Source organism: Equus quagga, chromosome 2 (assembly GCF_021613505.1).
Source record: "Equus quagga isolate Etosha38 chromosome 2, UCLA_HA_Equagga_1.0, whole genome shotgun sequence".
Taxonomy (NCBI): Eukaryota; Metazoa; Chordata; class Mammalia; order Perissodactyla; family Equidae; genus Equus; species Equus quagga.
Window position 1 is genome coordinate 143,446,102 of NC_060268.1, and position 27,753 is coordinate 143,473,854.

Genomic DNA, 27,753 nt, shown 5'->3' on the forward strand with positions numbered 1-27,753 from the left:
TTCAGTGGTCTCAATTGTGGGTGGATATGTCCTGAGGAGACAAAAGGCAGTACCTGGAGACATTTTTTAGTTGTGCTAACTGGCAGTGGGGAGGGGGGCTATTGGCATCTAGTAAAGGCCCAGATGTTGCTAAACATCCTACAATGCACAGGACAGCACCTTCTCCCATGCCCTCGTGCCCCCCTACATGAGACAGAATTATCCTCCTCAAAATGTCGACAGGTCCAAGGTGAGAAACATGCTCAGCCCAGTGGTTCTCAGGGATGGCGGTACTGCCCCATTGTGGTACCTTTGGCAATCCGTGGGGGTACTTCTCGGTTATGATACCTGCATCCAAGTAGAATACCACACATTAAAGAATTATTCTACAACCCACACGGCTTTCAAATCTCCCACTGGCCATTCACACAGAAGAAAAACCTGCATATAACATCTAAGCCTAGACCCTAAATCTGTTTTACGCATAAACAAAATATTTATTTTCACATGGTTTTAAATTACGTTGTTTGCCAGAAATACAACTATCGTGTAAATTAAGGAAAGTGATACTTTATTTTGTTAGAAACTTCACAGAGAGTTGTTCACCATTTTGGAAAATTGGGTCACTTAGCAGGAACAACACTAGAGCCACTGGAGTGACCAATACAATGCACCAGCATCAATATATGTTTTCAGTTGTCACATAAAATAATTCTAGGAAGAGATGCAAACAACTCACATATTCAGCTCAATTTTTCAACTTCCTGTGTAGTGCTTTTTCTATGGTCATCTTACAGTTGGGCAATCCAAGCATTTATTAAACCACATACAATTTGATTACACATTATTTTCTTCTGCTTTTTCTATATATTATCATTAGGATACTATGCACACGTACATACATATAATTATGTGTGCGGATGGGTTACATTATCTATGAATTTCATTCCAGGATAGTCAGAGCACTAGGAAACATTTGACATGAAAAGGAGGCATTGGGTGTATTAGGATTATAAACCACCGTTCTTGCCATTCAGAGCCTTTTGGGATCTTGATTCTGTTTTCCACTATAATTACCAACGTTTACAGCATCTTGCCCTCTGCAAATCTGGATTAAGATGCCACTGATATCCTCACCGAAATAATCTATAAAGATGCTTAATACAGAGTCAATGACTAATGTTGGGTAGTGGAATTCACTTTTCTGCACTTGCTCCACAGAATTCCAAATCTACCTTTTAAATTACACTTTAATACAAAAGACAGCCCTGGAAAATCTCCACAAGTCAGGGGTCAATCACCCTGCCCAATAGAGCCACCCTTTACTGACTGCTCCTTCCACTACTGAAGGCACTTGGATATTTCCAGCAAAGTTTCTATAACATGAAGCGGCCATTTGAATTATGCCTGAGATCTCTTCCACCAATGAGAAGACAAACCTTCTAAAAAAAGATCTGATGGCAGATAGACAGGAAGCAAACAAAGCAAAAAAAATATACAATCTCGAGGAAAAGGGAGAACGGATACTTCTGTCTGGGTAGCATTAGTGTTCTGACAGATTATTCTCTCCAAAAAGCCTCAATGAGTCCACAGTGAACAATACATCGTTAAATACTCTATATCATCAAAAAGCCCAAAGCCATTCCCAGAAATCCACATTCTTTGAAGCATCTGAATGAGAAGTGTTTCGGAATTAAATATACTCAAATAGAAATATAACCATGCTATCATAAAGTTTAAAATTATATTTTCAAATGATAACTGGACTTCCTTTATTACATAATTTACTTTCTATAAAACCAAATGACCAATAGGACTATTTAACTAATTTATACTGTCTCTTGAACTTTTCTTAAATGTTTAAGAGAAAGTTTAAATTCTTAGTGGTGGGATACAATTTGTATCTTAGGACACATTAACTCTCTCGTTAGGTGACAAAGTCTGTGTGTGTGCACCTTAACTTGGGGTAGACGTGGGAGAATTCTTTAAATTCTACTTTGAAATATATAAAATAATGTCAACTCAAAAATAGTCTATACCTAAATATAAACCTACTATTTTAAAATATATAATTTTAATTAATTGAAATCATTAGACCTTTTCTAAATTAGTTTGTATTTTGATATTGCTTAGATAAATGTGGCAAAGAAAACTCGTCTGTATTGTAATACATCTATTTGAGGTTTATTCCACTTGTTCCTTGTAAACCTAAGGAAACAATTTACCCAAATTATAGGGAAGGAAAGCGTTGAAATTACAGTATAAAAGTTGCTTTCTCCCTAAAATTACAGGTAGGAAAACTACAGTCTGCAGAAATGAAAATCACCAGTTGTCTCTCATTTTAAGCTCAATTTTGGTTCCCTATAAATCTTTATAAAACATATTGCGAAAACAAGAGAACCATAAACCACCAGAAATCTATGACATTTCATGGAATCACAAGAGACGGATACTTTCATCTGAACCAAAGAACCATCAATCAACACTGTATCCTTTGACAAATAAGAAAAGGGGCAGGATGAGGGGAGAGTAGAAGGAACTGGCAGGTGAAGAAATCTCTGTAAAACCTCACATCATTACCTAGATATATCCTTTACCCTTCATCTCATTCAAAACCTCTTTTCCACACAGCTCTGCAGACTTCAGAAGTCACAGCTTTATATCTTGGGCCTGAAGGAAGATAAAAAACAGATGGCATGGTGTACTGGGTTGAATACTGGCCCCCTAAAATTCATGTCCATCCAGAACCTGTGAATGTGACCTTACTTGGAAATAGAGTCTTTGCAGATGTAATCAAGATGAGATCATCCTGGATGAGGGTGGGCCCTAAATTCAATGACTGTTGTTCTTATAAGAAGAGAGAAATTTGGACACAGACACAGAGGTAAGCCAGCCATGTGACTGAAGGCAGAGATTGGTGTGATGCTCCCACAAGCTAAGGAATGCCAAAGATTGTGGGCAACCACCAGCAGCTAGGAAGAGACAAAGAAGGATCCTCCCTTGGAGTCTTCAGAGAGAGCACGGCCCTGCTGAAAGCTTGAACTCAATTTCTTATCTCCAGAACTAGGAGGGACTAAATTTCTGTTGTTTTCAGCCACTCAGTTTGTGATAATTTGTTATAGTAGCACTTGAAAACTAATACATATGGTCACTCTCCTTACGGGATATATCTACAGAGAGGTTTCTCCAGGATGGTTGGACAAATTTCCTGGTCCCAACTTTCCCAAGCCTATTAAATTAGATGCTTTTAGGATGGACCCCAGAAATCTTCATTGTAACAAACATCCCCAAGAGATATTTACATGCACTACAGTTTAAGAACCACTGTGCATTTGAATGAGCTGAGGCTCTTCATGTGGCCAGTTTCCTCATATTTCTCCCTATGCACCTTCTGTGATTATCATCTAATATAGCGTTAGAGCCCTAGAGTCAGACAGTCCTGGGCCAGGGAGCCTTTGAATAAGTCACTTCATGGGTTTAGACCAAGTTTCTTCATCCACACAGAGCACATGGAATAGGTCCTGCCTGGGGGCACCATGAGAAAACATGGGCTTGCTGACAAGGGGAAGTGCATTCATACAAATAAAATGTCATGCACAGAGTAAGCTCTTACCAATGCTGAATTAGTATTTCTCACTTTCCCATTTTACCTGAACTAAAATTCCTTCTGAATCACATTTTTCATTTGGGGACAAATTTAGCTTTGTCTCCAGACCACGCGTATGAAAACTGCAAACACAATGGCTATCATTTACTGAATGCTTACAGTGAGTCTTTTGCATAGCATCAGTTTTAGGTGGACCTTCTTATCCCCGTTCTACAGATGGAAAACAAGTTCAAAGAGGTTAAGCAACATGACTAAGATATTAGAGGCCTTAAACCCAAGCACAGCCTCGCCTCTTTGCCTTTACAATGTACAGCTGTGCATACTTACTGTCAGGAAAGGGAAAGAATACCAGAATGTTTCCTCTAGGCTTTCCTAGATAATGAGTTAATCTTATCATGTAATCCATGTTAATGTATCATTAACACATTAGCTTGCATTAGTGTGTCCGATTGTACTTTATTTGCATAGATAACTTAACTTGAATGGTAAAAATTTTTAAAAAGGAAAGAAGGAAGGAGCCAGAGAAAATCATTGGTTAATCCCTTGCGATTTAAGGATCTGAAAACCAGCATCTTCAGCATCAGTGAGAGCTAATTACAAATGCAGAATCTCAGGCCCCTCCCCAAACCTGTTCAATCAGAAACTGCATTTCATAAGATTATCTAAGTGATCCATTTGCAATTTAGAGTTTGAGAAACCCTGGGTTTATTCAACTCAGAGAGCAGATGGCTGGGGGGGGGGGGGCTCTGAACACAGCTAAATCTGGTACAGGACTGGTAAGTTTCTAATATGATGGGGAAGTGGGGGAAGTGGGCATGAAATTTGTAGAAGGAAAAGTCAGACTACACCATTGATGAAAAATAAAAACAGGAAAATAGGTCCTAAATATGGCCTGTGTCAGAGTGCCATCTGTGACTCAGGAAATGACTCCGAAAATAGGGTTAGGGCTATTTCAATGAGCAGAATTAGAACCAAGTATGGAGTTAGAAATCTGGGAAGAATACCCATGGACCCATTCCTGGCACAGAGTTAAAAGTCATATATTTAGTGAACAAAGTCAGAATCAGTAAATAATAACAATGAGAGCTAACGGTTATTGAATAACTATTCTCAACAACCTTACGTACGAGGTTTTTACCAAATGAAGAGGCTGAGGCTTTGGCTGTATTTTGCATGATAGCACCAGGCTAGTAAGGACAGAACCTGGCTTTGGATCTCCCAAATATTTCTCACATCTTAGCTGGTTGACTGATAGATCATTGCCTTGGAGGAAATAACATCTGGAATGGTTGTCATCCAAATTGAAAAGCTCAAATACATGTAAATACCAGTCTCTAAATTGCAAACAGGTGCTGAGAATACATGGATGTATAAGGTCAGTGTTGACTTGGGGACATGGGCACATACAGGGCAGTTCAGTGAAAGCACCCTTTGCCTCCAGCCTTTAGGCTTGTAAATTGAAGTCCATTGCACTGTTGGAACATCTGCAGAGAGCCTCACCCAAATCTCTAAACCTACCACTCCACTAGCTATGAATAGTTATGCCCTCATCATTTACAAGGACTGAACAATAAATGGACAATGAAATGAGGAATAGAAAACTCCTGGGAAGAAGGCTTCTGGCTTGACGGAATATGATGACTGTCAATACCCCCTGGCCATGGAGATGTTTCAGCTGTGCAGAACCTCCACGCTGAGTGGTTCTTCCAAGGCCTCCTGCGTCTTTCCCTGAGCCTGGCACAGCTGGTCCACTGAGTGCTCCTGCTTTATTATCATCGCTTATGGGCAATTCATGACAGCGTTTCATTTAAACCCACGGCCTTTAAGAAATAGCTCTCCTAAGAAACTTACACTAGGGCTGGCCCAGTTGCATAGCGGTTAAGTTCACGTGCTCCGTGTCCAGAGCCTGGGGTTCGTGGGTTCGTATCCCAGGGGCAGACCTACATACTGCTCATCAAGCCATGCCGTGGTGGCATCCCACATACAAATTAGAGGAAGATTGGCACAGACATTAGCTCAGTGACAAAGAAGAAACTTACACAAATGGTACTCTAGAGTTGCAAAACTGGGTAACAGTACTTTTGTGTCCTTTGCTCTGTCAGATCATACATGTACATTTTATATTTTTACATAACATGGAAACAGCATCTAACCATCTCATTTCCACTTGTCCCATTGTTCCAATTTACAAATATCTAGTTTTCCTCATTTCATTCATCACTTAAGATGTTTAAGATAGATTTAAGGAGAGCTGGAATGGCAAATAAGAGACACGGGATTTAATCCCAGTGCTGTCGCCAACAAGCTTCATGTCATTACCAAATCACAATCTTTCTGAATCTCTAGATTTTGGTTAGATTTTTGTCATTAATGTTTTGTTGATAAAAGGGGATAAACAAGGATATGTCCTAAAATCCTTTCCAGGCATGAGGTTCTATAATTTGCTAATACCAGAAGTTTTTTTTTTTAAGTATGCTTTTTGCTGAGGAAGATTGGCCCAAGCTAATACCTGTTCCCAATCTTCCTCTTTTTCTTTTTTTTTTTCTCCCCAAAGCCCCAGTACATTGCTGTACATCCTAGTTGTAACTCCTTCTAGTTCTTCTATGTGGGACACCACCACAGCATGGCTTGATGAGCGGTGTGTAGGTCTGTGCCCAGGATCCAAACCTGTGAACCCTGAGCTGCTGCAGCAGAGCATGTGAACTTAACTACTACACCACCAGGCCAGCCCCAGAATGAAAGTTTTTTAAAATCCCTAAAACTTTTTAAGCCTTCCATTATTACACACTTGCTGGCACTTTTACTTAACCATTTACACCCATCATTTTTTGTTATCCCATAAACATGTATGGAGCATCTCCTTTATACAAAGTCTTATGGGGAGGAAGTATCATTGTCCTTATTTTATAGATGTAGAAACTAAAGCTCAGAGAGATAAGTAATTTGTCTAAAATCACACAGCCAGTATCTGCAGCAGGAGCCAGGGTTCAACCTCAGTCTGTGACTCCGAAGGCCATTGTTTTAACTATCCTGATACAGTCTCAGGTCATTTCTCCCTAAGACTGGGCTGAAATTTCTGAGATTCCCCTTCCTACTTTCCCAAAACAGTTTCACTTTTTGGCTTCAACCTCACGATTGATTACCTTTCATAGGATGGATTCCGACCCAAACAAAGATTTGCTAAGTTTTCTTTCAGTAAATCTAGTCCTATCATAACAATCAAAAAAAGGAAAGAAAAGAAAACTCCACCAGAGGTTGCCATCCTATAAAAAGAAAGCTCCACTGAGTAGCTCCAATACCATATATGTCCAAATCTTCCTCCAGCCTTTAAAAAAACCGTAGCAGAGAGACTTGGAATTTGTTATTTTTCCCAAGTGGGAGCAAGTTCCTTAGACCCCCTAAAGTATCAAAAATGTATTCTGATAAAAGAAAAACAAACCACTGTGATTCTTAAAGAAGGACTTTGTTTGTATATACTGCTTTTAAATAACTAATTTTATCCTTACTTTCAAAATCTAATTGTAGGAATTCAGGTATTTTATTCAACTTAAAAAAAAATCAAGCCAACAGCACAATATGGACCTTATAAATCTGAAAAGTAAAAGGGTATGTAAACATTGCTTCAAAAAGAGTGTTCTCGTAAACACAACTCAAGTGTAAGAAAGAAAGAAATGAGAACTTTTCACATGTTACTGCTATGGTTATATATTTGATTTTTTAAAAATTCTATTTGTCTTTAATGTAGAAAATTAACTTTGTCAATGCCCCCAGCATACCGTTTACTTTTAATAGAAAGAATTAGAGATTATTTATCGGATATAGAAGTTTATGCATAATCACATAAACTAAAAAAGTCACACTGAAAATTAGTAACTTTTTTGATTTAGCACTCTCACTTTTTGGAATTTACCCCATATACAAATAAAAGACATATGAGGAAATGAGTACAAGAATATTAGTTGCAGGATTATTTATGCTTGCAAAAAGACAAATAACTATTATTATTAACAAGCTGAAATACACGAATACTATGGAATAGTACGTGGCTATTAGAAAGACCAATATGGACTGATCTGGAAAAAACTCAAGGAGCTGTTACTAAGCAAAAAACAGCAGATTGCTGAGGAATGTGATGGAATGATTCTACACCAGTTAGAAAAACAAACAAAAAACTCCAAATGCACAGGGAAGTTCCCCATACATAAAAGATTGCATAAACCTATGGAAAGGTTAACCTTGGTTGCCTGCTAGAGGACAGGTGGGGAAGACTGAGAGAGGAAGATTCAGTTTTATATATCTTTTTATTGTCTGACAACCAGCAAGCATTACTTTGGCAATTAAAACAATCAAGGAAGTAGACGTAGCCTAAGAAAAGATCAAAATCAGCAAATTTAAGATGCAGTGTATGTTCATAAGTATTAAGAACTGTGTTCAGAATTTAACATGGTGAGTATTGAGGCGGAACCACACAAAGAACCTGTTTCTTCCTGACTGGTCTACTATCAAGAAGCCCAGGGAGTCTGCAGCTTGTCTCGTCTCGTATGGACATCCCCCATGATGCCCTGCAGCCAGTTGGTGAGCCTAGATAAGCAGAAGATTTCAAGGCAGGATGCTTCAAACCCTGTCTCTATGCTTCGGGAATTCGTCTTGCCTTGATAACAAACCAGCAAGAGCCAAGAAAACAAAAGGTATTACTACTCATCTCTTGCTTCACCATGTCTGATAGAGAATAGATTTTCTTTTCTGGCCCTGCATGCAGACAACAGAAAGCATACCCTACCTTTGTTCTATCCTGGATGCTCTCTCGCAGTTGTGGACTGTATAACAGTTTTTTTTCTAGCCTAGGAAAAACACAAATTACTGCCCCAAAGAGTATTGTTATATTATATACTGACAGCTTCAAATAAATATATCATAGAGTTTCAAAACTCTTTTCACAAAGGCAATTTGTTGTCAAATAAGGTATCAAAATCTGTGGTTTTAAATTTTCTCTATTTCCTATCTTGCTTGTTTAAGTACAATCTAACACAATATCTGAGCAAAGAAACCAATGAAAGAGGCTAAGTAATTGCATTAATTCAAAACTGACTTATTTTTATGCATAGTACAATTTCGTTTTGGTGTTGACCCTTGGTTGCTGGGACAGACCAAAATAAGTATGTTTCTCCTCGACGTTAAATCACAAATAATGCCATCAGCAAGACTCCCTCACTTTCAGTCCCCTGGGGGGTTTCACATGAGAAGGGTCACAGACTGAACGAAACAGCCTTTTACAGGAAGATCTTAAAGGGTCTTACAGGAATGGCACTTTCCAAGCGAACATTGATTCAAAGACTTACAGTCCCTCAGATAGGACCCACAATTTATCCCTTCGTGATAGGCCAGACTACACTAGTCTCTTTTCACCCTAAGACTGTTGAAAGGCAGTTTCTATTTAGGGCATCCCATAAAACACTTGACTTTTCTCTTGAAAATATTTAGATGTATGTAAATAATGATATTAGCTAGAGTATTAAAATATCTTTTTTCCAGGACCTCAGACTGCAACAGGCCATATTAAGATTTACTTAATTATATTCTAGAATCACAGAATTATCAAGGAGATTAAACAACCTATGAGAAGCTATGAGAAGTTTTGTTTAATAGCAGATCTAACTCTTTCTCTGAATACTTCTTTACGGGGGGAGGGAGTGACTAGGAATTCACTCCCTTCATTATTCCATCTCCTCACACATTTTTTTACTACTATTAATTTTCCAGTATTTCTCTCACTTTTCTTCTCTCAGCCAAGTATGAGTGCAAAGGTTTCCTCACAGGGGTTTTAGGAATTTCCCTCAGACCGATATCAATGTTCAAAGAACTCTGCATGCAAAGCGCATTACTTGTTTCTCTGTAAGGCAAACACTAGAGAAGAAAGCTTCACTTTGGCTTTTTAAACACATTCCCCTAAATCACTACTAATTGAAAAACTATAACACCACATGTATTTAATGATACACTTTCCAAACACTTGAATCCTGATATTAAGAAAGGCGTATGTTTGAGAATATATTTTGAAATTCAACTAAAGGCTATTCCAAACTAGTTGTACAATTGTTAAATATCATACTTCTACTGCCATCTTGTGGTAACTGTGGAAATCTCAACCTCTGCTTCTTCCTCTGCCTCTCCCTCTCCCTCCTTCCTTCTCCCCCTACCCTCCTCTCTCCCCACCACACCTCCCCTCCACACCCCCGCCCCCGCCCATCTTTTAGAAGGTACCTATATTCAAATCTTAAGGGCTCCCTTTTCTTAAGTGGTCAGGGAAATAACCTGCACTACGCTCTGAAAGAAGAATGGATTGTTGCAACTTCCTCCTCCTGTCTATAATATATTCCCTCCTTTTTGCTTATATTTTTCTCATTTATCCACAAAGCCATTCTTTTCACAATGATAATTTGTTAAAACTCTCTGTCATTGTTTAGATTAATCTAGTTTCCTATAAGTAAAGGGAATACGGATTATAGGAAAATAAATTTATATTTTTTGAAAAATTTTTCCCTTCCAAACTTTTTCCAAATTGTATTTTTACAAAGAAAGAAAGAAAAAAGCATCATGTATTTCTGGCTACAAAATGCCATACTGTCACCCTTCACAGCCTTAGTCACCAACTGAGGATCCAAGAGAGAGCCCTGGGGAAGAAATGAGAAGACGTGCTGTAGACACACTCTGGGAAGAGAGAGCTCCCAGCGCCCTGAGGCTGGGTGGAGACAGGTGTTCCAGCGTCCCTTTATTATTTCCCTACTGTCCTGTTCACCTACGGGTCCTGCTGTGGCATGGCAAAGGAATTCATAAATCTGGGGAGAAATCAGATGTTTTTCTGACAATGTATTAAAGTGAATAATTCTTAACAGACTGATTTATCATTACAGCAAGAGTATATTTTATAAAAGCCAGCATTTCCATCCAATTCTATGTCCCCACTCCAGTTCCTGTGGAGATGTCGACAGACAGCCATCCAAGGAGTCACCCAAAGATAGGTACGGAGATAACCCAATTAGCCAGAATCTTCCAAAACAGGGTACGTGTGGGCAAGAAAAGAAACATGAAAACAATTCATTTTATTCCTTCTTAAAAATGACTTTAAAACAATATTTCCCCGTCCTCTTCTGGGTACCAATATCTATGTTACACACAATCTGTACTTTTATACTTTTTAAAAAAAAACTTAGCCTTATCTTTCTTAAAACTTCTTAAATTTCTTAAAACTTCTAAGCAATAATAGCTACACAGAGTGAATTTGATGAGATTCTTACATATTTTCCTCCAACACTTATTACAATTCCTAGCTGTTAATACAAAGTAAATTCACTTGTGTACCACCTAGAAGGACCCCTGGTGCCACTAACAATATGAACATCACACTGGGGGACACATTGCTCTGAAGTAGAGTGATCTAACAAGCCCTATTTATAAATAAGAAACTTTAAGTGTCACAGGGTCAAGATGTTGATTTCTTAGAACTGTAGTTCAGATGAGAGGTTCTCAAACATTTTTTTCTGCCGTTGACTCACAAGATGGTGATGTTCCCATGTGCAACACACTCTTGTGAAAAGACAAGAGCATCTGTGGATTATGTGCAATTTCCTGCCATGTATTTGTAATCCTACCAGTCCAGGAAGCCAATCGGAATGTAAGTAAAAAGCTTTCCCTGGGGATATAGGGAGATGCCTGTGAATGCACTCAATCTTATTTTCTAGGAAACAAATAATTCATGAATTTTGACTTTTAAACTATTATTTACTCATTTTAATCTCACAACTAATCAACTACACACCAGTGTGTGTCACAACACCACAGCTGACATCTGCCGAAGTAAGAAATAGGATGCTGGAATGAATACTTCAGAGTGATCTTATTCTCTGAGAAGAGATTGAATTGACTATGAACTGCTCTAATTCTCTAGCAGGTTCAGATTTTTTGTTTTTTAATTTATTTTTTTATACATTGTAGATATGTGCTGCCCTTTCTCTGAAAATTAGCATGTGGGAAGAGAAAAGTACAGCAATCTGAGGATTTTATGTGGTTGGAATTTTTACTGTAAACAGACCTGGTTTCTGCCCAAGGGTTTACAATCTAAGATATAAAAGAATTTTTCTATTTTTAGCATATGTGGCCAAGTTCCTTGGTGCCTGAGTGGTACACGAAATTAGTTTTATCCACACCGTGAGGGCAATGAGAGGCATCAAGAAAATATGAACATTTACCCAAAGGCTTTAGATTTGCTCATCACACAATAATAGTATCCATAGTTGAACAACCACTCCACTCCTACAAATATTTGCAAGAAGCAAACATTCAAGTATTTTCAGGCTCCATATCAGGTTTATAGCAGCATTTTTGCAGCAGGAGAGGTCAAAGTGCTTAAAGAAAGACACATCTGAGGATTTCAAATGCATTTGAAGCACTCTCTCAATTGGACTAGAAAGGAGGGACAGTTTGAATTAGCAACAGATCTGAGAGAACAGTTTAACAACTGTAGTTGTATAATCTTTAGCACAAGCAAAAACTTCAAACTAAGTCCAGAGAAGGTAACTCCAGCAGATGTCTTACTGGATTTGCCTGAATAAATAAACACTCCGTTGAAATCGGCACATTCATGTTATCACTTTACACATCAAAGTGCTATCAGGGTACCATGTGCAATGTACAAAGTGCTCTCAAAGAAATGAAATCCATCCCAATCAGCCCCCAGTGGCAACATATTAACTGCCTGGGACTAATCTTGCAGCATATATCAATTCAATATGCACTGTATAAAGGTTAAACCTGCGGCCAGCACACCGGACAGACAAATTACAGAAAGCGTTTTAAAACTTTCTAGTCAATATAAATTTTATATTGATTGAATTTAAAACTACACTCTTTTCTAAGGTGGTATGGATTTCTAGTCTTTTCCCATATAAGAAACAATATGAAAATGTTTAAAATAAAAGCAACATGACGTACAGTAAAGTCTGTGATCCACCACTAAGGCTTAGTGAGCAGTGCAGAGAAAGGTTAAGAGCTTGAATAAAGGAATTTGTTGGTGAAGAACAACAACAAATTAAATAAGGGGACTAATTCCATCAGTCTTTATATTATAAAACAAATCTCTTTCAAAGATATACATTTTATGGAAATATCCATTTTTCACTGAGGAAGTATTTGAAAGCATTGTATATTTTCAATATGAAGAATTATTAAATAATTATCTTTAAAACTTTGGGGAAGTCAAATTGTATAATATCTGAAACATCTGAAGACATGAAAGATTTTAAGGTTAGAGTAACATTTTGAGCAAAAACTCTGTTCCACATTTGCTGCTATGTGGTTTTTGCAAATAAAACAGATCTAGGAGGAGTTACAGATGTCAAGCTAGAAGAGAGGAACACAGGGACTCCAAAGAGACACCCACAACACAGGCAGATCCAAGAATAAAGAAAAGGAGGTGAGAAATCATCACTGGGTAAGAGTAGAAGGTAGTACTTCACCAAGAAGCAACAGAGACAGGTCCTAGTACCCTGTTCTGGGAGGACATTATTGGGCTGTGTGCCCAATATGAAGCATAAGCATTTGACAAACTGCAAGATGCTGTGATCTGTTTTGTAACAACAGCTCAAAAGTAAATCCTCTTTTTCACAAGAAATTTATTTGGGCCAGCTTAGAGGAGTTTCAGAATAACGACTGTTGTAAGAAGTGTAAAATCCTAAAATGAATAAAGTGCCAGTTTTTGTGTGTGTATATACATACATGTACCTATATATATACACATGTGCATATGCATACACAGTATTCATACACAAACATATACGTATGGCCTCTTTTCTCTTCAGGAACCCAACAGCACAGCATACCAACAAAGCTGGACTCAAGGTCAGTACTCTTTTTTGACAATTCTCAAACTTCTGAACTTTCACTTTTGTAAAACAGGATACGCTATCCCTGGTTTATCTCAGAGCTCACAGAAACTTCCAAGAGCTACAAGAATCCTAGATAACATAGGGTCTTGGACTCTGATAAGCAAATTCTCAATGGCAAATGAAAATAATTATTCATACTCTGAACAACTATGAAATCACCTGAAAATCTTATCAAAAGAAGGAGTTTAAATACACTCTCAGCATCTCCTACACAGTATGGTGAGAGGGCACTGGGAAACAGGCATTCAGTCAGGAAAGGGGAAAAGATATGACATCTTTTGTTTTTTCAGGTCTGTTAGAAATAGTTTCATGAGAGGCAGTCAAATTTCCAATGAATACACAGTTAAACTTCAACCTCTACAGATGTCAATGACTCAAATGAAACAAGAACTCCTTGTATTACAAATACATTTGGAAAATGTACATGATTCCGGGACCTGAACCAACCCCAAAGCAAAGTGAGTGTGTCTTAGATAATAAGTATAAACAGATGATAAGTTGAAGACATCAATTCACCATCTCTGGTGCTGACACAAAGTTAGGTAAACTTAATTAAGAACATTAATTTAACAAAAACAAGAAACCTAAATCATCTTTCTGGTTCCATTTCTTTTTTTTAAAGATTGGCACCTGAGCTAACATCTGTTGCCAATCTTTTTTTGTTCTTCTTCTTTTCCTCCCCAAAGCCCCCCAGTACATAGTTGTATATTCTAGTTGTAGGTCCTTCTGGTTTTGCTATGTGGGACACCGCCTCAGCACAGCCTGATGAGCGGTGCCATGTCTGTGCCCAGGATCCAAACCGTCGAAACCCTGGGCCGCTGAAGCAGAGTGTGCAAACTTAACCACTTGGCCCCAGGGCCAGCCCCTCTGGTTCCATTTCTGAGATCCTTTAAAAGACACTTCAGTAATGATTGGCTCAGTTTTCTCATCACTAAAACCAGGGTAGTACCTGCCTCCTGTACAGCTTTGACTCAAAGTAGGTGTGAAGTGCTTATGCTCAGAATCTGTCCTCTTCAAATTACACATAGCAAGGCACAGGATTTTGACAAGCCATCCTGCCTAAAAATCTTTCCCTCTCCTCCTGAGTCAGCCTCCCCTTAAACTCTTGTCATAAACATCACTCATCTGAGTAAACTAATTGACCATCCTCTCCCAGAAGCTCCAGTTAAAACATTACTATGTTAATCCAGAAAGGATAACCAGTTAACATATTGCTACACTGTCAGTAACAAATTCCTCTGGATGGTAGGATTGGTAAGGATGAAGGGATTAGCATGAGGGGTCCACAAGGCAAAAGGCAAAGGGTATATAGTGAATGGTACCCAAAGGAGGCAACCAAGGTCATTTTCACAACTGTATTACTCATCAGCCCACCTGTGACATGACACAGAGCTAGAGAAACTGGGTGAGGAAGGAAGAAGGTGGAAAAATTGGTGAATGACAATACCAAAAGGAGGTCTGCCTGAGGCAATTCCAGCCTGTCGCAGCATACCCAAGGTGTATGTGCTGAACACAAGAGCTCATCAGTCACTTTCTCATGAGGTCAGCTTGGTGCTGGCCCTTTTTTTTCAAAATCCTATTCTAATTTCAGACAGGTTCATTTCTTCTTATTTGGAAGGATTCGCCAGTTACTAAGATGGAACTGGCCTGATTCCAAGGCTATATAGTGTGGCAGCTTGGAACTTGGGCTCTAAAAACTGCAATATTTGAGTTTGAAACTTGTCCCTGGCATTTCCTGTCTGTGAGATCTTAGGCCAGTGGCTTAACTTCAAGCCTCGTATTCCTCACATGAAAAGTGCGTTTGTCATTTAGCACTGTCGTGAGACAGCAATGAGCTATCGCAGGTAAAGAGCTTAGCCCTGTGCTAAGATCAGCTATGTTTATTATTGTTATCATCGCTGTTTTAAAGCATTGTGTATTTTCTACATGAGCAATTAATAAGCCGGGTCCAGAATTCAGCTGTGATACCCACTCATTGCATTGAATTTGCTTATATCAAAATTAGGCCAAATCCCTTGATTTAGTCTGAAGGTTAAACCATATCTGCATCAAATCAGAGACGCAAAAGGCAATGAGTTTTCTGGGACATCCATTCCGAAGCATCAATGCCCCAGTAGAAGGAAGTTCAAGTTCCAAATGATGAATTTACATCATCAAGAATCAAGGGATTTGTGACAAGAATAGCTTAAATGGCTCTGGAATACAATCTATTATTCCTGTAACAGATTATTATTGATTCCAGGCTTTGCTTAAAGTAATTTAAAAACAACAACAAAAACTATGTGCAGTCTTCTGAGCTAACTGGGCAGCCAAAATAAGGAATTTAGGTGTGTTTAAAAAATTAAGGGAAAGAATTAAGACTATTAGGTAATTCTTGACATGGAGAATATGCACGCAGAGAATCAAGTTCACAGAAAACTATGTGAAACATTTGGAGTTATTTGGCAGAAAGTGATATATAACTTTAAATGATCATCATCATCATCTCAAACAGTCTACAGTTTTCAATGATAATCACTTGATCCCTACTGGGCATTCCTAAGGGGTCTGAAAATGAGTACTGCAATAAGTCGGATGTTTTCTTTTTAAACATGATCACCATATTGTACACTTGATACTTGTGCTGAGAGCTCAGATCTTGCCTTTCCCTAGTATAATTTTCATCTAAGCATTCCTTAGGTACTTAGATCATTCTTAATGGAGATTGTGCCTTATACCCTCTGTGGACACATGGAAATCTGGTTAATTGGACTGACTTGATTACAATAGTCAGTGAATTTTCCCATTTCCTTCCACTCCAATAAAGGCTTAAAATATTTTTGTCACCTATTACGTAAATATTTTAGATTGCAATCATTTTTTAAAACAGTGGGTATACACAAAAGTCATTTTGCCATTCTGCCCACCAAACGGAATTCCTATACTTTCAAAATACAATTCTTTTCTCATTAGTATGAAAACTGTGTCCTAACAGAGTTTGAACCCATAGCATGAAGAGCTACCTCTTAAATCCTGCAGCAACTGCAACTGAACATGAGCTTTGCAATAAAGCAGTCTCTTTCAGCCCCAGTAAGCCCATCAGGATGGCACAGCTTTTAACAAAGGACACACGAAGTGATGGAATATCTACTCCCCAAGACCAAATATCTGAAAATTAGAAAATACACTTTTATTTTGAAAGCATCTTGTTTGCTGTCAAATGTTTTATCTCAGAAATACTTTTTAAATCATTCCCTTTCTTGGCCAAAATAAGGTGTCTCACCAATGATAAGTGGTAGGATGAGTAGCTAATTCCAACGGTTACTATCCCCATATATTATACCTGTCAAAAGTCTTTAAACTCTAATGAGTCAGCTGGCTGAAAATACACTCCACAGTTCCATTTGAAAGTATAAAATTAAGTGCTGAATGGGAAAAAGTTTACCCTCAGTCCCAGCGTAAATTAGGGCAGAGAGGAAGCAGGAAAGCACTCCAGCTACTTGCAGCAGACACAAACATGTGCTTGACCTCTACTGGGCATGGTCCCCTCTTAGGATGAATGTGCCTACCCCTAACACGAAAATGTTGGGGAGTTGGGGAGAGGGATAGAAAAAGGAGGAGGATGTGTCCATATGAAAGACCTGCCCTTTCCTCCCAGTGCATACAAGAACTCCTCTCTTTCCTAAAGACATTTCTAGTTAAGGAAAATGAGACTGCTTCTTTGAGAGGTAGCTCCTGAATGGGAGCGGACTCCGAGAGGCGGGGCGTCCTCCTGCCCTCTCCAGATCCTGGCGAAATCTCTCTGCTGTGAAGCCGTGCTGGTTACTCTCTGAGGGGGCACAGCGCAGACACAGAAATCTGAAATTTCAAAAATGCGATAAAGCCCGAGCCCAGCAGCCCTGGGAGGCAAGCAGCTGCCCGGTGACCGCTGATGAAGTGGCTTCTTAAGGAGGTGGGCAGATTGATTCCAGCTGCTGAGCGCGGGGCAGGGCAGCGGCCGCGGAATGCGCAGCCGGGCTGGGGCTGAGGCGAGACGCAGCAGCAGCAGCTTCCCAACCAAGGGCAAGGCCAAATATTAGCTGTTCGCAGGCTTCGCCCGAGAGAAGGAAGAATGCCACTGTTCCATACGATAGGGACTTTCACGGCAGGCTGGGCTAAAAGGTGCTGTGTGGACAGTGTCACTTCATAAGTGTAGTGTCACTCAGGAAATCTGAAAGCTGTCCCGAGTCTTCTGTTTAGAAGGGGCCCGCATTTCCTAAGGCAAAGCCTTTCTCCCCCAACCCACTCTCAGCTCCTTGCCCTCTTCTAATATCTCTTAACCCCCGCCCAGCCGCCTTTGCTACCCTCAACACACACAGACACACACAGAGTAACCAATACACAAAAGAAACAGACGAGGAAGGGGTGCGGTGGAGAAGTGGGGGACATTGAAAACCCTGGAACTGGCCTGGATGGAGACCAGACAAGAGGACAGGCTCTTTAGAAGTGTGACCTCAAAGTCAGAGAGCTAAGGGGGAGGGACTAATTTAGGGGTCCCCTGAGGGCCCCAAACTCAGACACCGAGAGATCTAACCAGAGGGAAGGGGTAAGATGTAGGCGGGCATGAAGGCGCGCCTAATGGAATATTCAATATCCTGCGAAATGCACTTTCGGCCGCGCACTTCCAGAGACTAAAAGCCAGTAATGGGCTCTGGAGTCTGTACTTCCTCTCCCTAATGTCCAGAGGCGCTTTAATGCTGCAGCCAATCGATCAGCCTTCTCCGGTGAAGGCGGCGAGAGGAGTGCAAAAGCTTCCTACTTGTGGCCCAAACCGCCCGGCCTCCTCTGCACACCTCGAACGAGCGACACACAACTTTGAACTGGCAGGATCTGGCTCTTAAAGTACCCGGGAGGAGGACAGGAAGGAGCCTGGAGGCGCCCAGAGAAACACACTCCTCCCTCTTCATCCCAACTTTTCCAGGGAGAGGTTCAGAAGGAGGACAAACATGGAGGGGGCATCATCCACCCTGGCACAGAGCTGACCACCGGCACCGAATCTGCTTTAGGTGCAAGGTTATCGAGCCCCCTCCAAGCCCAGGGGAGCCCAAGGTGTGGCATTTCTGGAAGGGACACAACGAACATCCAGAAAGTGGGGTTTCTTTGCAATTTCTTGCTGACATCACAGTTGCCTGGAAAGTGACCCTGTGAAGAAACCTCCCCGCCACCCCCCTTCCCGGAGGCCGGATCCCTGCAGCAGAAACGTGCCTCTGTCCCGCCTCCCTCCGCCCCTGCGCCCTCCCCTCGGGGCTCGGGTTCTGGGCAAATTCAGCACCTAAATTGAACCCAACCCTGTCCAGCCTCCTGTCGCCCCTCCCCGGGAAGCTCCGGCGGCCCGACTGAGCATGCCCAGTGGCCTGGGTCCCTGGGTCCTCAGGCAAGCTCTCCAGGCCTGGGGATGGGCAGGGTTGTGTCCCAGCGCGGGTGCCCCCACAGCAGCGCGCGAAGGAAAGACAGCGCGACTGCAGCTGGGTGCGAGTGGCCAAGTTAGCGGACGCGACAAAACTTTCCGCGGTCCTTCTCCCCACCCCCATGCCACAGGGGCGCGTCTCCCCGAGGAGCTCGCCTTTCCCAGCCCGGCAGAGACAAGCACAGCACGTGATGGGCAGAAATAAAAATAAACACTTCCCATTCCCGGGCGGCGGGGGCCACCCCCACTCCGCGCGCCGTGGCGAGCAGGGGGCGCCCTGCACCGACCAGCCCCTGTCGCCTACGCCCGGAGCCCCCGGCCCCCGCGCCGCCGCCCCGATGGGCACCCCGGCCGTCCGCCCGGAGGGGTGGCCTCGGCTCTGGCCCGCCGCGCCGCGCCCTGGCGCCTACCTTTCGGATTTGGTGAACTTCCGGAATGCCTGTCGGAGGTCGTGGAAGGACCTGTACGTCTGCGGCTCGGCCGAGATGCCCTGCGCCCGTGTGGTCCGGGGGCCGATGTGGGTCGAGGGCACCGGCAGCACCGACTGGCATTTGTGGAGTTTCCTCTTCAGCTCCTGGATTTCCTCCTCCTTCTCTGACAGCCGCTTTTCCAGCTCTTTGATCCTCTCTTCCTTGAGCATGAGAATCTTGGCAAAGTCTTCCTCCAGCTCGCTCATTTTTCCCTGAGCCCCTCCGCGAAACTTTTTCTCGGGCGGCTGCGGCGGCTGGGACAACAGCCGGGGGAGGCGAGCGCGGAGCGAGGGAGTGAATGGGGCGCGAAGTACTCGAGCGCAGCAGTGTGCTGCCCCGAATGTGGCGCGAGGAGCCGCTTTCTTCGATCCACTTCTGCTGAATGGGCTAAAAGCGCCGAGGGGAGGATGAGAAGTCTAAAAGCGATGGAGAGGAGAGGCAGAGTGCTAATCCCTAGCCTCTCCCGGGAATAGGTGATTATCTTTCATTGAGAAACCAATTAGAGCTGCCCTTCCTCCCCTGAGACCCCCTCCCCCGTCCCCCTTTCCCAATCACTCCGTGAGAACACAACACACGCGCGGGCGCGCCACCCCACTGAGAGCCAGTTTCTAGCTGGGAGGGTTGGATCAGAGAGCCTGGTCTTACCCCATCACACAATAATCACTCTTCCACGCTATATGGTACCAAAGGAAAGGGGTGGGATGGGGGGGAGCTTTATGCCACTTGATCCTTGAAATAGCAACAATTACCATGTGATCTGGCAGATGACGCAGCGCTTGTAACTGGAGCCTAAAGACTTTGTGGGGTGTGTGTGTGTGTGTGTGTGTGTGTGTGTCACACTTCATAGATATCAAACTGCCTTTAGACAATAACTTGCATAAATTCATTTCTGTTTCTACCTTTACCTTCTCTTCTGCTCTGGATGATAAGGGAGGGTGCGTGCTTCTTACTGGGAAGTCCCGTGGTTGTGACCCCAAGTAATAAGAATGACAGGGCAACAGCAGTTCCAGTTTTTTCAGCATACAATTTTATTGGAAATAGTGAACTAAAATCGTTGGTGGGGAAGATGTATGAACATGCATATGGTAATAAGCGAAATGTTTACCAAAAAGAGAAAGGCCAGGCGTTGATTGTAAACTTCCGAAAGTCTGGATTTTATTTCATCTGCTACAGTTAAAACTTGTATATTGAGCATCTAAATTATATCACAACATCGTCGTCCATGGTTGTGAAGTGGCAGCCACCAGTGCTAACTTGCTAGTTCACCCTACCAGTTCCAGTAATAGGGCGAAATTGCGTCTGTAATCCATATGTCCCCCTCACGTTTGCGTCCATGACCTCACGCTATGATAAAGGGATTTTTCTACACACTTGAGCCCAAGTATTTGCTAATTCCTATGCTTTCTTTTTTATATATGTATATGTCACAGAGAGCATTTTTCATAACAGAAATCACTGTTTAAGAGTTTATCTGGATATGTGGGAGGAGTATTTCTTCAGGTAATGATCAGCAAATTAGTAAATCTTTTTTTAAAGGAAAAAAATAGATGCAAGCTAAGATACCAAGGCATTTTCTCTGAAGTAGTAACTTGCCTTAAAAAGAAAGATCAATGTATAATCACTGGCTACTTGTTAAAAAAAAATCTTTCTACCTTGTCTTAAACATCTAAGTAAAGGAAAAGCAGGCATATATTTCGGTTTATAAGTAAACCTTAAAATATATTTTATTCTGGAGATTTCTTTATTATTTACTATAGTTCTACTCATCTGATTATTTTAAATTAAAAACATTTAAACCACATCTGAATTTCTTAATTGCATCAGACGCCCAACACTGGCTTTGTCTACTCATCTCTGAGAAACGGTTCTCTGTCTTGTCGATAGTTCCTAGTCTGTTGCTTCTACCTATGAACAACTTAATGTCTACAATCCTTCTAGAAACACTCAAAATAACTGACATTTAAAAATAATATATTAGAAAAAAACTTCTATCACGTTCAAAAATCTAGGCATAGGTTCAACTTTCTTTATGGAGGAGATACAAATAGCTTCAAATGACTTTTAAACAGACAGGTTTTTTCAAGTCTTACATTATCTTAAATGTAAATATTATTCAAATATGTTTCTCCTGCTTATTAAAAAAAGAAGAGTTAAACCAAGATTTCACACACCCACCTCAAAATTCTAAATTCATCCCTATCTTCCAAAATTAATCTTATTTTTTAATAAATCAGTTTTAACTTAAATATTGACACCTAGTGACATTAAATCTTGTCCACTAGCTTAAGAAATATTTAATTTTCAGCACAAGAAATGCCTAAGACAGCCTAGTAGAAGAATACACATTAAATTATTAAAAATCATAGCATTTTAGAGCTGAAAGCGACTTTGAAGATGATCTAACCCAACCACCTCATGTTGTAAAGGAGAAAAATGAGATCTTGAAAAGTAAAGTCCAAGATCGCCCAGGGGCAGGAATTTGGATCCAGGATTCCCAACCCCCACAAGGGGTGCTTTCCCTACCATGTTGCTCTAGCTTGAAACCTGAAAATCTATAAATCCTACGATTCTGACAATCTAGTGTTCAAAGATGTGACTTTACCCTTTGTAGTTTGCTTTTAAATCTGTAGCAGTGAGTTTCAACTGTCAAAGTAAAAGTACGCGTTAATGAAACCTTAGGTTTTTTTTTTTTTTTTTTTGGCTTAAAGGAGAAGGTCGCCATCTAGTGCCCTTGGAGAAATTTGCTAAATAAAAATCTTAATCACAATCAAGTGAGGTTATGTCCTTCAATACCTGTAGGAATGTTTTCATGTTCCATATTTGAAAGAAACAAAGAAAATATGCAGAATTTTGTGTCAAAAAGGAAACATTTTTTAAAAATTGAAAAATCTTTTAGCCACTGAATAATGGCAACAGTGATGGTCAACATTTACGGAGGTTCAATACGTGCCAGCACAGGGCTAGCCCTTGATGCAACTGTTTCAACCCCCGCGATGACTCTATAATGTACGTACTATTTTATTCATTCCTATTTCACAGATGAAGAAACTGAGGCTTGGCCAGATTAGCGGTCACAGCGCCCAGATTTGACGCAGGCTGTCAATCCCCATGCGCAGTCTTCTACCTGAAATGCATTAAAATGTCCACTTCCCTATGAGCCCAGTGACAAGCAAAACTAAAAGTTCTTTGTTCCTGAGGATAGACTAAATTGAAAATCCCATATACACCCAGATAAGTTCCTAAGCCTCTGGCTTCTCAACAATCAATCTCTTTACCAAAGTTGTTTTCCTTATGGTACTTTGGGATATATTACACATTTCATACACAATTTCAAATGTGTTTATAAAAACTACATGTACCTTCAAATGTTACGATGGTACTTTGCCTCTCCACCCCCCCTCAAATAAGGAACACTTTCTGAAGAACCTGAAGCCTTATAGACATGAGTAGCTCATGGGGGATTTCTGTCCTTCAATCCAGGTCATTGTCATAGGGGGCAATGGGAGGACAGTGTCTATAAAAAAATTTAAAAACAATAATAAAACTGACTAAAAGAAAGTCTGCTTTTTATTATCACTATATGCCGGGAGCTCTAAACCAATGTCAGTGATAAAATACTCCTCCCCCAAAAAGCGTTTTATTGGTCTAAGGTCCAGCAATTGCCTTTGAGCTGCTAGACCACTCCCGTCGCCCCACCCCTGGAACAACACTGATCTTGGCTCATGTTACAAAGATCTGGAACAAAGAAAATAGTCATGCGCAGATGCTTTGAATGAGGTCCGATGGATGGCAGAAGAAAGGTTTGGGGAAATGAAAATAGAGACGGGGTGCAAACTTTAGGAATGGGCGGGGGGGGGCTAGTTTTCACACCATCTCTCTATTTCCAATAACTTACATCCAAACACTTCTCTTCTTTACAAAAAGGGCAGTGTTTTGAAAAACTGCATGCAATACATTTTCCATCAAGGGACACAACTGGTGAACTAAAAGTATTGGACTTGGAACCAAAAGATCTGTATTTACGTCTCAGCACTTTCCAAGCTCTGTGCTCTTGGGCCAATCCCTAAACTTCACTGGGCTTCACCTCCCTCCTTTGTAAAATGAGGAGTGGGAGTGACCTGGGATCCGTTTCACCTTAGACCTTCAATGATTCTATGGAATTCTGCTTTCCTGATGGCTCACATTTTGAAATTTTCAGTCTCTTCTTACAGACAACTTCCATCCATGAACTTCAGCTGAGTCTAAAACTTTGAGAAGAAAGAGTTAAGATGGAGTCTGGTTGGTCCTATAAAGGTTACAGTGCACTTCGTGATTAATAGCAGCTTAGGGCATTTTCAGTTAATTCTACATCATTCTAGATGTGGCTTGCACACTGTTGCCTAAACCAGGTTTTGGTCTGGTCATACCTTGGGCAAGATAAAAGCTTGAAGTCCTAAAACATACCCACATCTGTATTAACCACTACACAGGACGTAAAAGTAGCAAATGGGTTGCCTCAGTTAAACTTCAAAATTAATAGTTTCCATTTGCTAAATTTACTTAATGAATCATGAGTTATGTTTTTTGAAAAATATGTCTCTACAGAAAAACGTAGTGCTTTCCACCACGTGGTCCTATTGGTGTAAATACAGATTTTTCTTTCTGTTGTTTTTTTTTTTTTTTTTTGAGGAAGATTGGCCCTGAGCTAACATTCGTGCCTACCTTCCTCTATTTTTATATGTGGGACGCCTGCCACAGCATGGCTTGATAAGCAGTGTGTATGTCTGTGCCCAGGAGCAGAACCAGTGAACCCTGGGCCACCACAGTGGAGGGCACGAACTTAACTGCTGTGCCACCGGGCCAGCCCCTAGAGTTCTTTCTTAATGCTGCATGCAACAGGAAGTCCATTACCCTTTAATATTTTCTTTGACATCTGTCTACAGGTCTGAAAAAAACAATTCTTCCTAGAAATTCTGAAAAATAAAACTAAGAGATGATGGTACTTAAATATTAGAGAAATCAAATTCTGTAGTATATGTAGAACCTTGGACCTCGAATATGGAGACAGAGATGCTATTGGACTTCAGACAATTAATTTCATCTCCCTGAGCCTCAGTTTTCCCACCTATAAAGTGGAGATATAGATACTAAATTCTCTTGCACCTAGTTCTTTCAGGCTTAAATTAAGCAGGATGAAAACAAGATGTTATTTAAATGTGACCCTATATAAATAAATATTTAAAAAATGGCATGGATCCCCTGCTTTGATCCTTGGCAGGAAAGTAGCCCAGCAGAGAATGGAGTGGACAGGGTTGGTAGTGGTGATGGTAATATTTATACTACATTCACCCTACTCACTTACCTGTTTTAGCCCCCAAGATTCCCACCGCCTGGCGTACATGCACCTTCTCCAGTTATTCAAATACTAATCAAGGTGCTATTGTGAAGTAATTGTGTGGATGTAATTAAGGTCCCAAGTCAGTTGACTTTAAGATCACCTGAGTGGGCCTGCCCTAATCAGGTGAGCCTCTAAAAGGGATTGGGGTCTTCCTGGAGACAGGGATGAGAAGAATGATAGGGATTTGACTTGAGGGAGATTCTCCATTGCTGCCTTTCAAGACAGAAGGGGCTACATGACAGAGAAGGCAGATGGAATCTAGATGCTGAGAGGGGCCATCTACTGACAGCCAGCAAGGAAATGTGGACCTCCATCCTACAACAGCAAGAACTGAATCCTACTACAACCACAAGAGCTTGGAAGAGGCCCCTGAGCTCCAGATGAGAATGCAGCATGACTGACCTCTTGATTTTAAGCTTATAAGACCTTAGACAGAAGACTCAGCCATGCTATGCCCAGACTTACCTCCAGGACTGTGAGATAATGCGTGAGTGTTGCTTTAAGTCTCTAAGTTTGTGGCAATCTGTTAGACAAGATAAAACTAATGAATTACTCAACTACCATTAAAAAAAAGTCCATTAAAAATTCCAGAAATGCTTTACCAGCCCGAGAAACCTGACTTCACAAAAGAGTCATTTTTAGTGAAACTGCTTTAGTTCATTTCAAATGGATACTTGGGGATATACAAAGTTGCTATAAATCATAAACTGCTTAAAGCACACTGATGACAATAGGAGTAGCCTTCTGAGTATGGCAAACTCTCTTCCATAAAAGAAATTTATGTTTAAAGTAGTGCCTTATAATGACTAAGCATAAATCCTCCCAACAATAGGGCTCCAGGAAGAATTGGAACCATTTACTAGTTTAAACTACTACAGGGCAGAAATGTAACTGTAGTTACCTTATGTAGTGACCTTGAGCCAATTATTTCATCTGCTGAGCCTCAGTTTTCTCATCTGTAAAAGAACAATAATTCTTTCATAGTACTATGTGTTTTTGATAATGTATTTGGCTCTTGGAATACACTTAAATAATCTTGGATTTTTATTAATTAATTGCATATTTCCATAGTCACCTATGGAAATTAAGTGCCCCTATATCATACTGCCATCCAGATTTAGATACTAATCAAATATTTGAAAAGAAGGGTGGGGAAAGATTACAAATCTTTTTCGAGTTTAGTTTTTTATTTGACTTGATTTTTTGCTTTGATTTTTAAAGTGAGAGAAACTGGACTCAGCTGCTTGGAACATTTTTTATAAATTGTTATAAAATTTGGAAAATAGATGCATGTGATGTAGAATTCAAAAAACACCCAAGGGATATACAATGAAAGGTCAGTCTCCTCATTGCTGCTCTCCAGCCACCCAGACCCTCTTTATGGAGGCAACCATTCCCTGTTACTGTTTATTTTTGTACCTCATTAAGTAGTACATTCATATATAAACGTACTTGTATATAAAAACGTTTTACACAAATTTAACACAAAATATTTAATTTCTGGTTTGTACGTTAGCCTATTGCCTAACTTAGTGCTATTATTTCCTGACTTTCAGAACCATTAGTCCAATGCAACATGATACAACTGTCCCATTTTGTGATAAAGTGTTCAGTAACAAGGAGAAAGACTGCTGAATTCAGAATGTGTACCATTTCTTCACATAGACATTATTTATAGTCCTTACCCTTAAATAATGTGACATTTGTTGGTTTATTAAATATTTTTAATCAAAACTCAGAATGGCCTGATATTTTAAGAGAGAAAGCCAAATATTATTACATGTGTACATTTTTAAGAATATGACAAAATCACCTCTGGTATTAATTCTCACCACCTGCTTTTTGTTGACGGAGACACTCATCTGTGCTTACCTCAGGTTATTGCAAATTAACAGTTCCCATGTAAAAAAGCTAACAAACCATTACAAGGCATAAGGGGCACTATGTTTTGACAGTCTCTCAACCCTTTATAACTATCATGATTTTTTTGGTCTGTAATCAAGACCGCATAGTTAGCTCAATAGTTCATTTACTATTTCTGATCCAATGAGGACACATTTATTTGGAAATCACTTTCTCAAAATGTCTAGTCATTTATTATAAAAATAAATTATAACTTCTTTTCACATCTGTAAAAAAAAAATAGCTCCACTGAACCTATGGTATTCCAGGAGATATTAAAGCTCCCATATTTACAGATGACATTCCAAGTGCTATCTTGCTTATATTTTTCCCACCCGTGCTATAGAAGGCTCCATTTTAGAAGCCTTAAGGAAAGTGGAAAGGTGGAAGAAACACTCAAAACTTTCCCATAATACTTTTAAGTAATTGCATTAGTTACAATGAAATGTCTGTCTTTGCATTAAAAAATGCTTTGGCTCAGCAGATCTCTTCCTTTTCACAGCATCCCTTTGAGTCACCCACAGTCTGCAGAGAGCAGAGAGGCGGCAGAAAGACAGGGGCTATTGAACTAAGAAGACACAGTACCCGCCACCCTTCATTCAAGACTTCATCTAATAAAGGGAGATCACTTTACAACGTGCAGGCAAGCAGACACTACTCAGACTGTGGCTAAAATCATCAGCAAGAAACTCTGCCAGGAGTACCTTAGTGTAACACGAAGTGGTGCTGGAGTGTGTGTGTGTGTGTGTGTTTCAATCACTGTAATTTTTTAAAAAATCATTTCTCCAGTTTGGGTATGTCAGTAGAAACAAACTCTTCCTTTAAAAACGTCTCCAGAACATTTGGATATTTTAATGCTAAGAGTAGAATGGAGTGCTATTCGGAACAGATGGGAAATGCCACAAATTGCTGGGGATTAGACTCCGGTGCATCGTTATCAATCAGGAGTGACAACTTCCTCCCCTCCGTAGCCAGACAAACTGATTTACCTTTGGCGCAAATGTCAAATTAGCATTCTAGGAAAAATACAGGAGAGGGACCATTTATGTCAG

General features: G+C 40.5%; 1 protein-coding gene across 1 annotated transcript in view; it reads right to left on the minus strand.

Annotated features, from left to right (window-relative positions):
• The window catches only part of PRKG1 (protein kinase cGMP-dependent 1), a 1,186,718-nt gene extending 1,166,583 nt beyond the window's left edge, over positions 1–20,135 (minus strand). The window contains exon 1 of the mRNA XM_046653608.1: positions 19,363–20,135. Within this exon, the coding sequence (XP_046509564.1) occupies positions 19,363–19,628 (266 nt within the window). The 5' untranslated portion in view covers positions 19,629–20,135. The remainder of the gene's footprint in view (positions 1–19,362) is intronic.
• Positions 20,136–27,753: the final 7,618 nt, after the last annotated feature.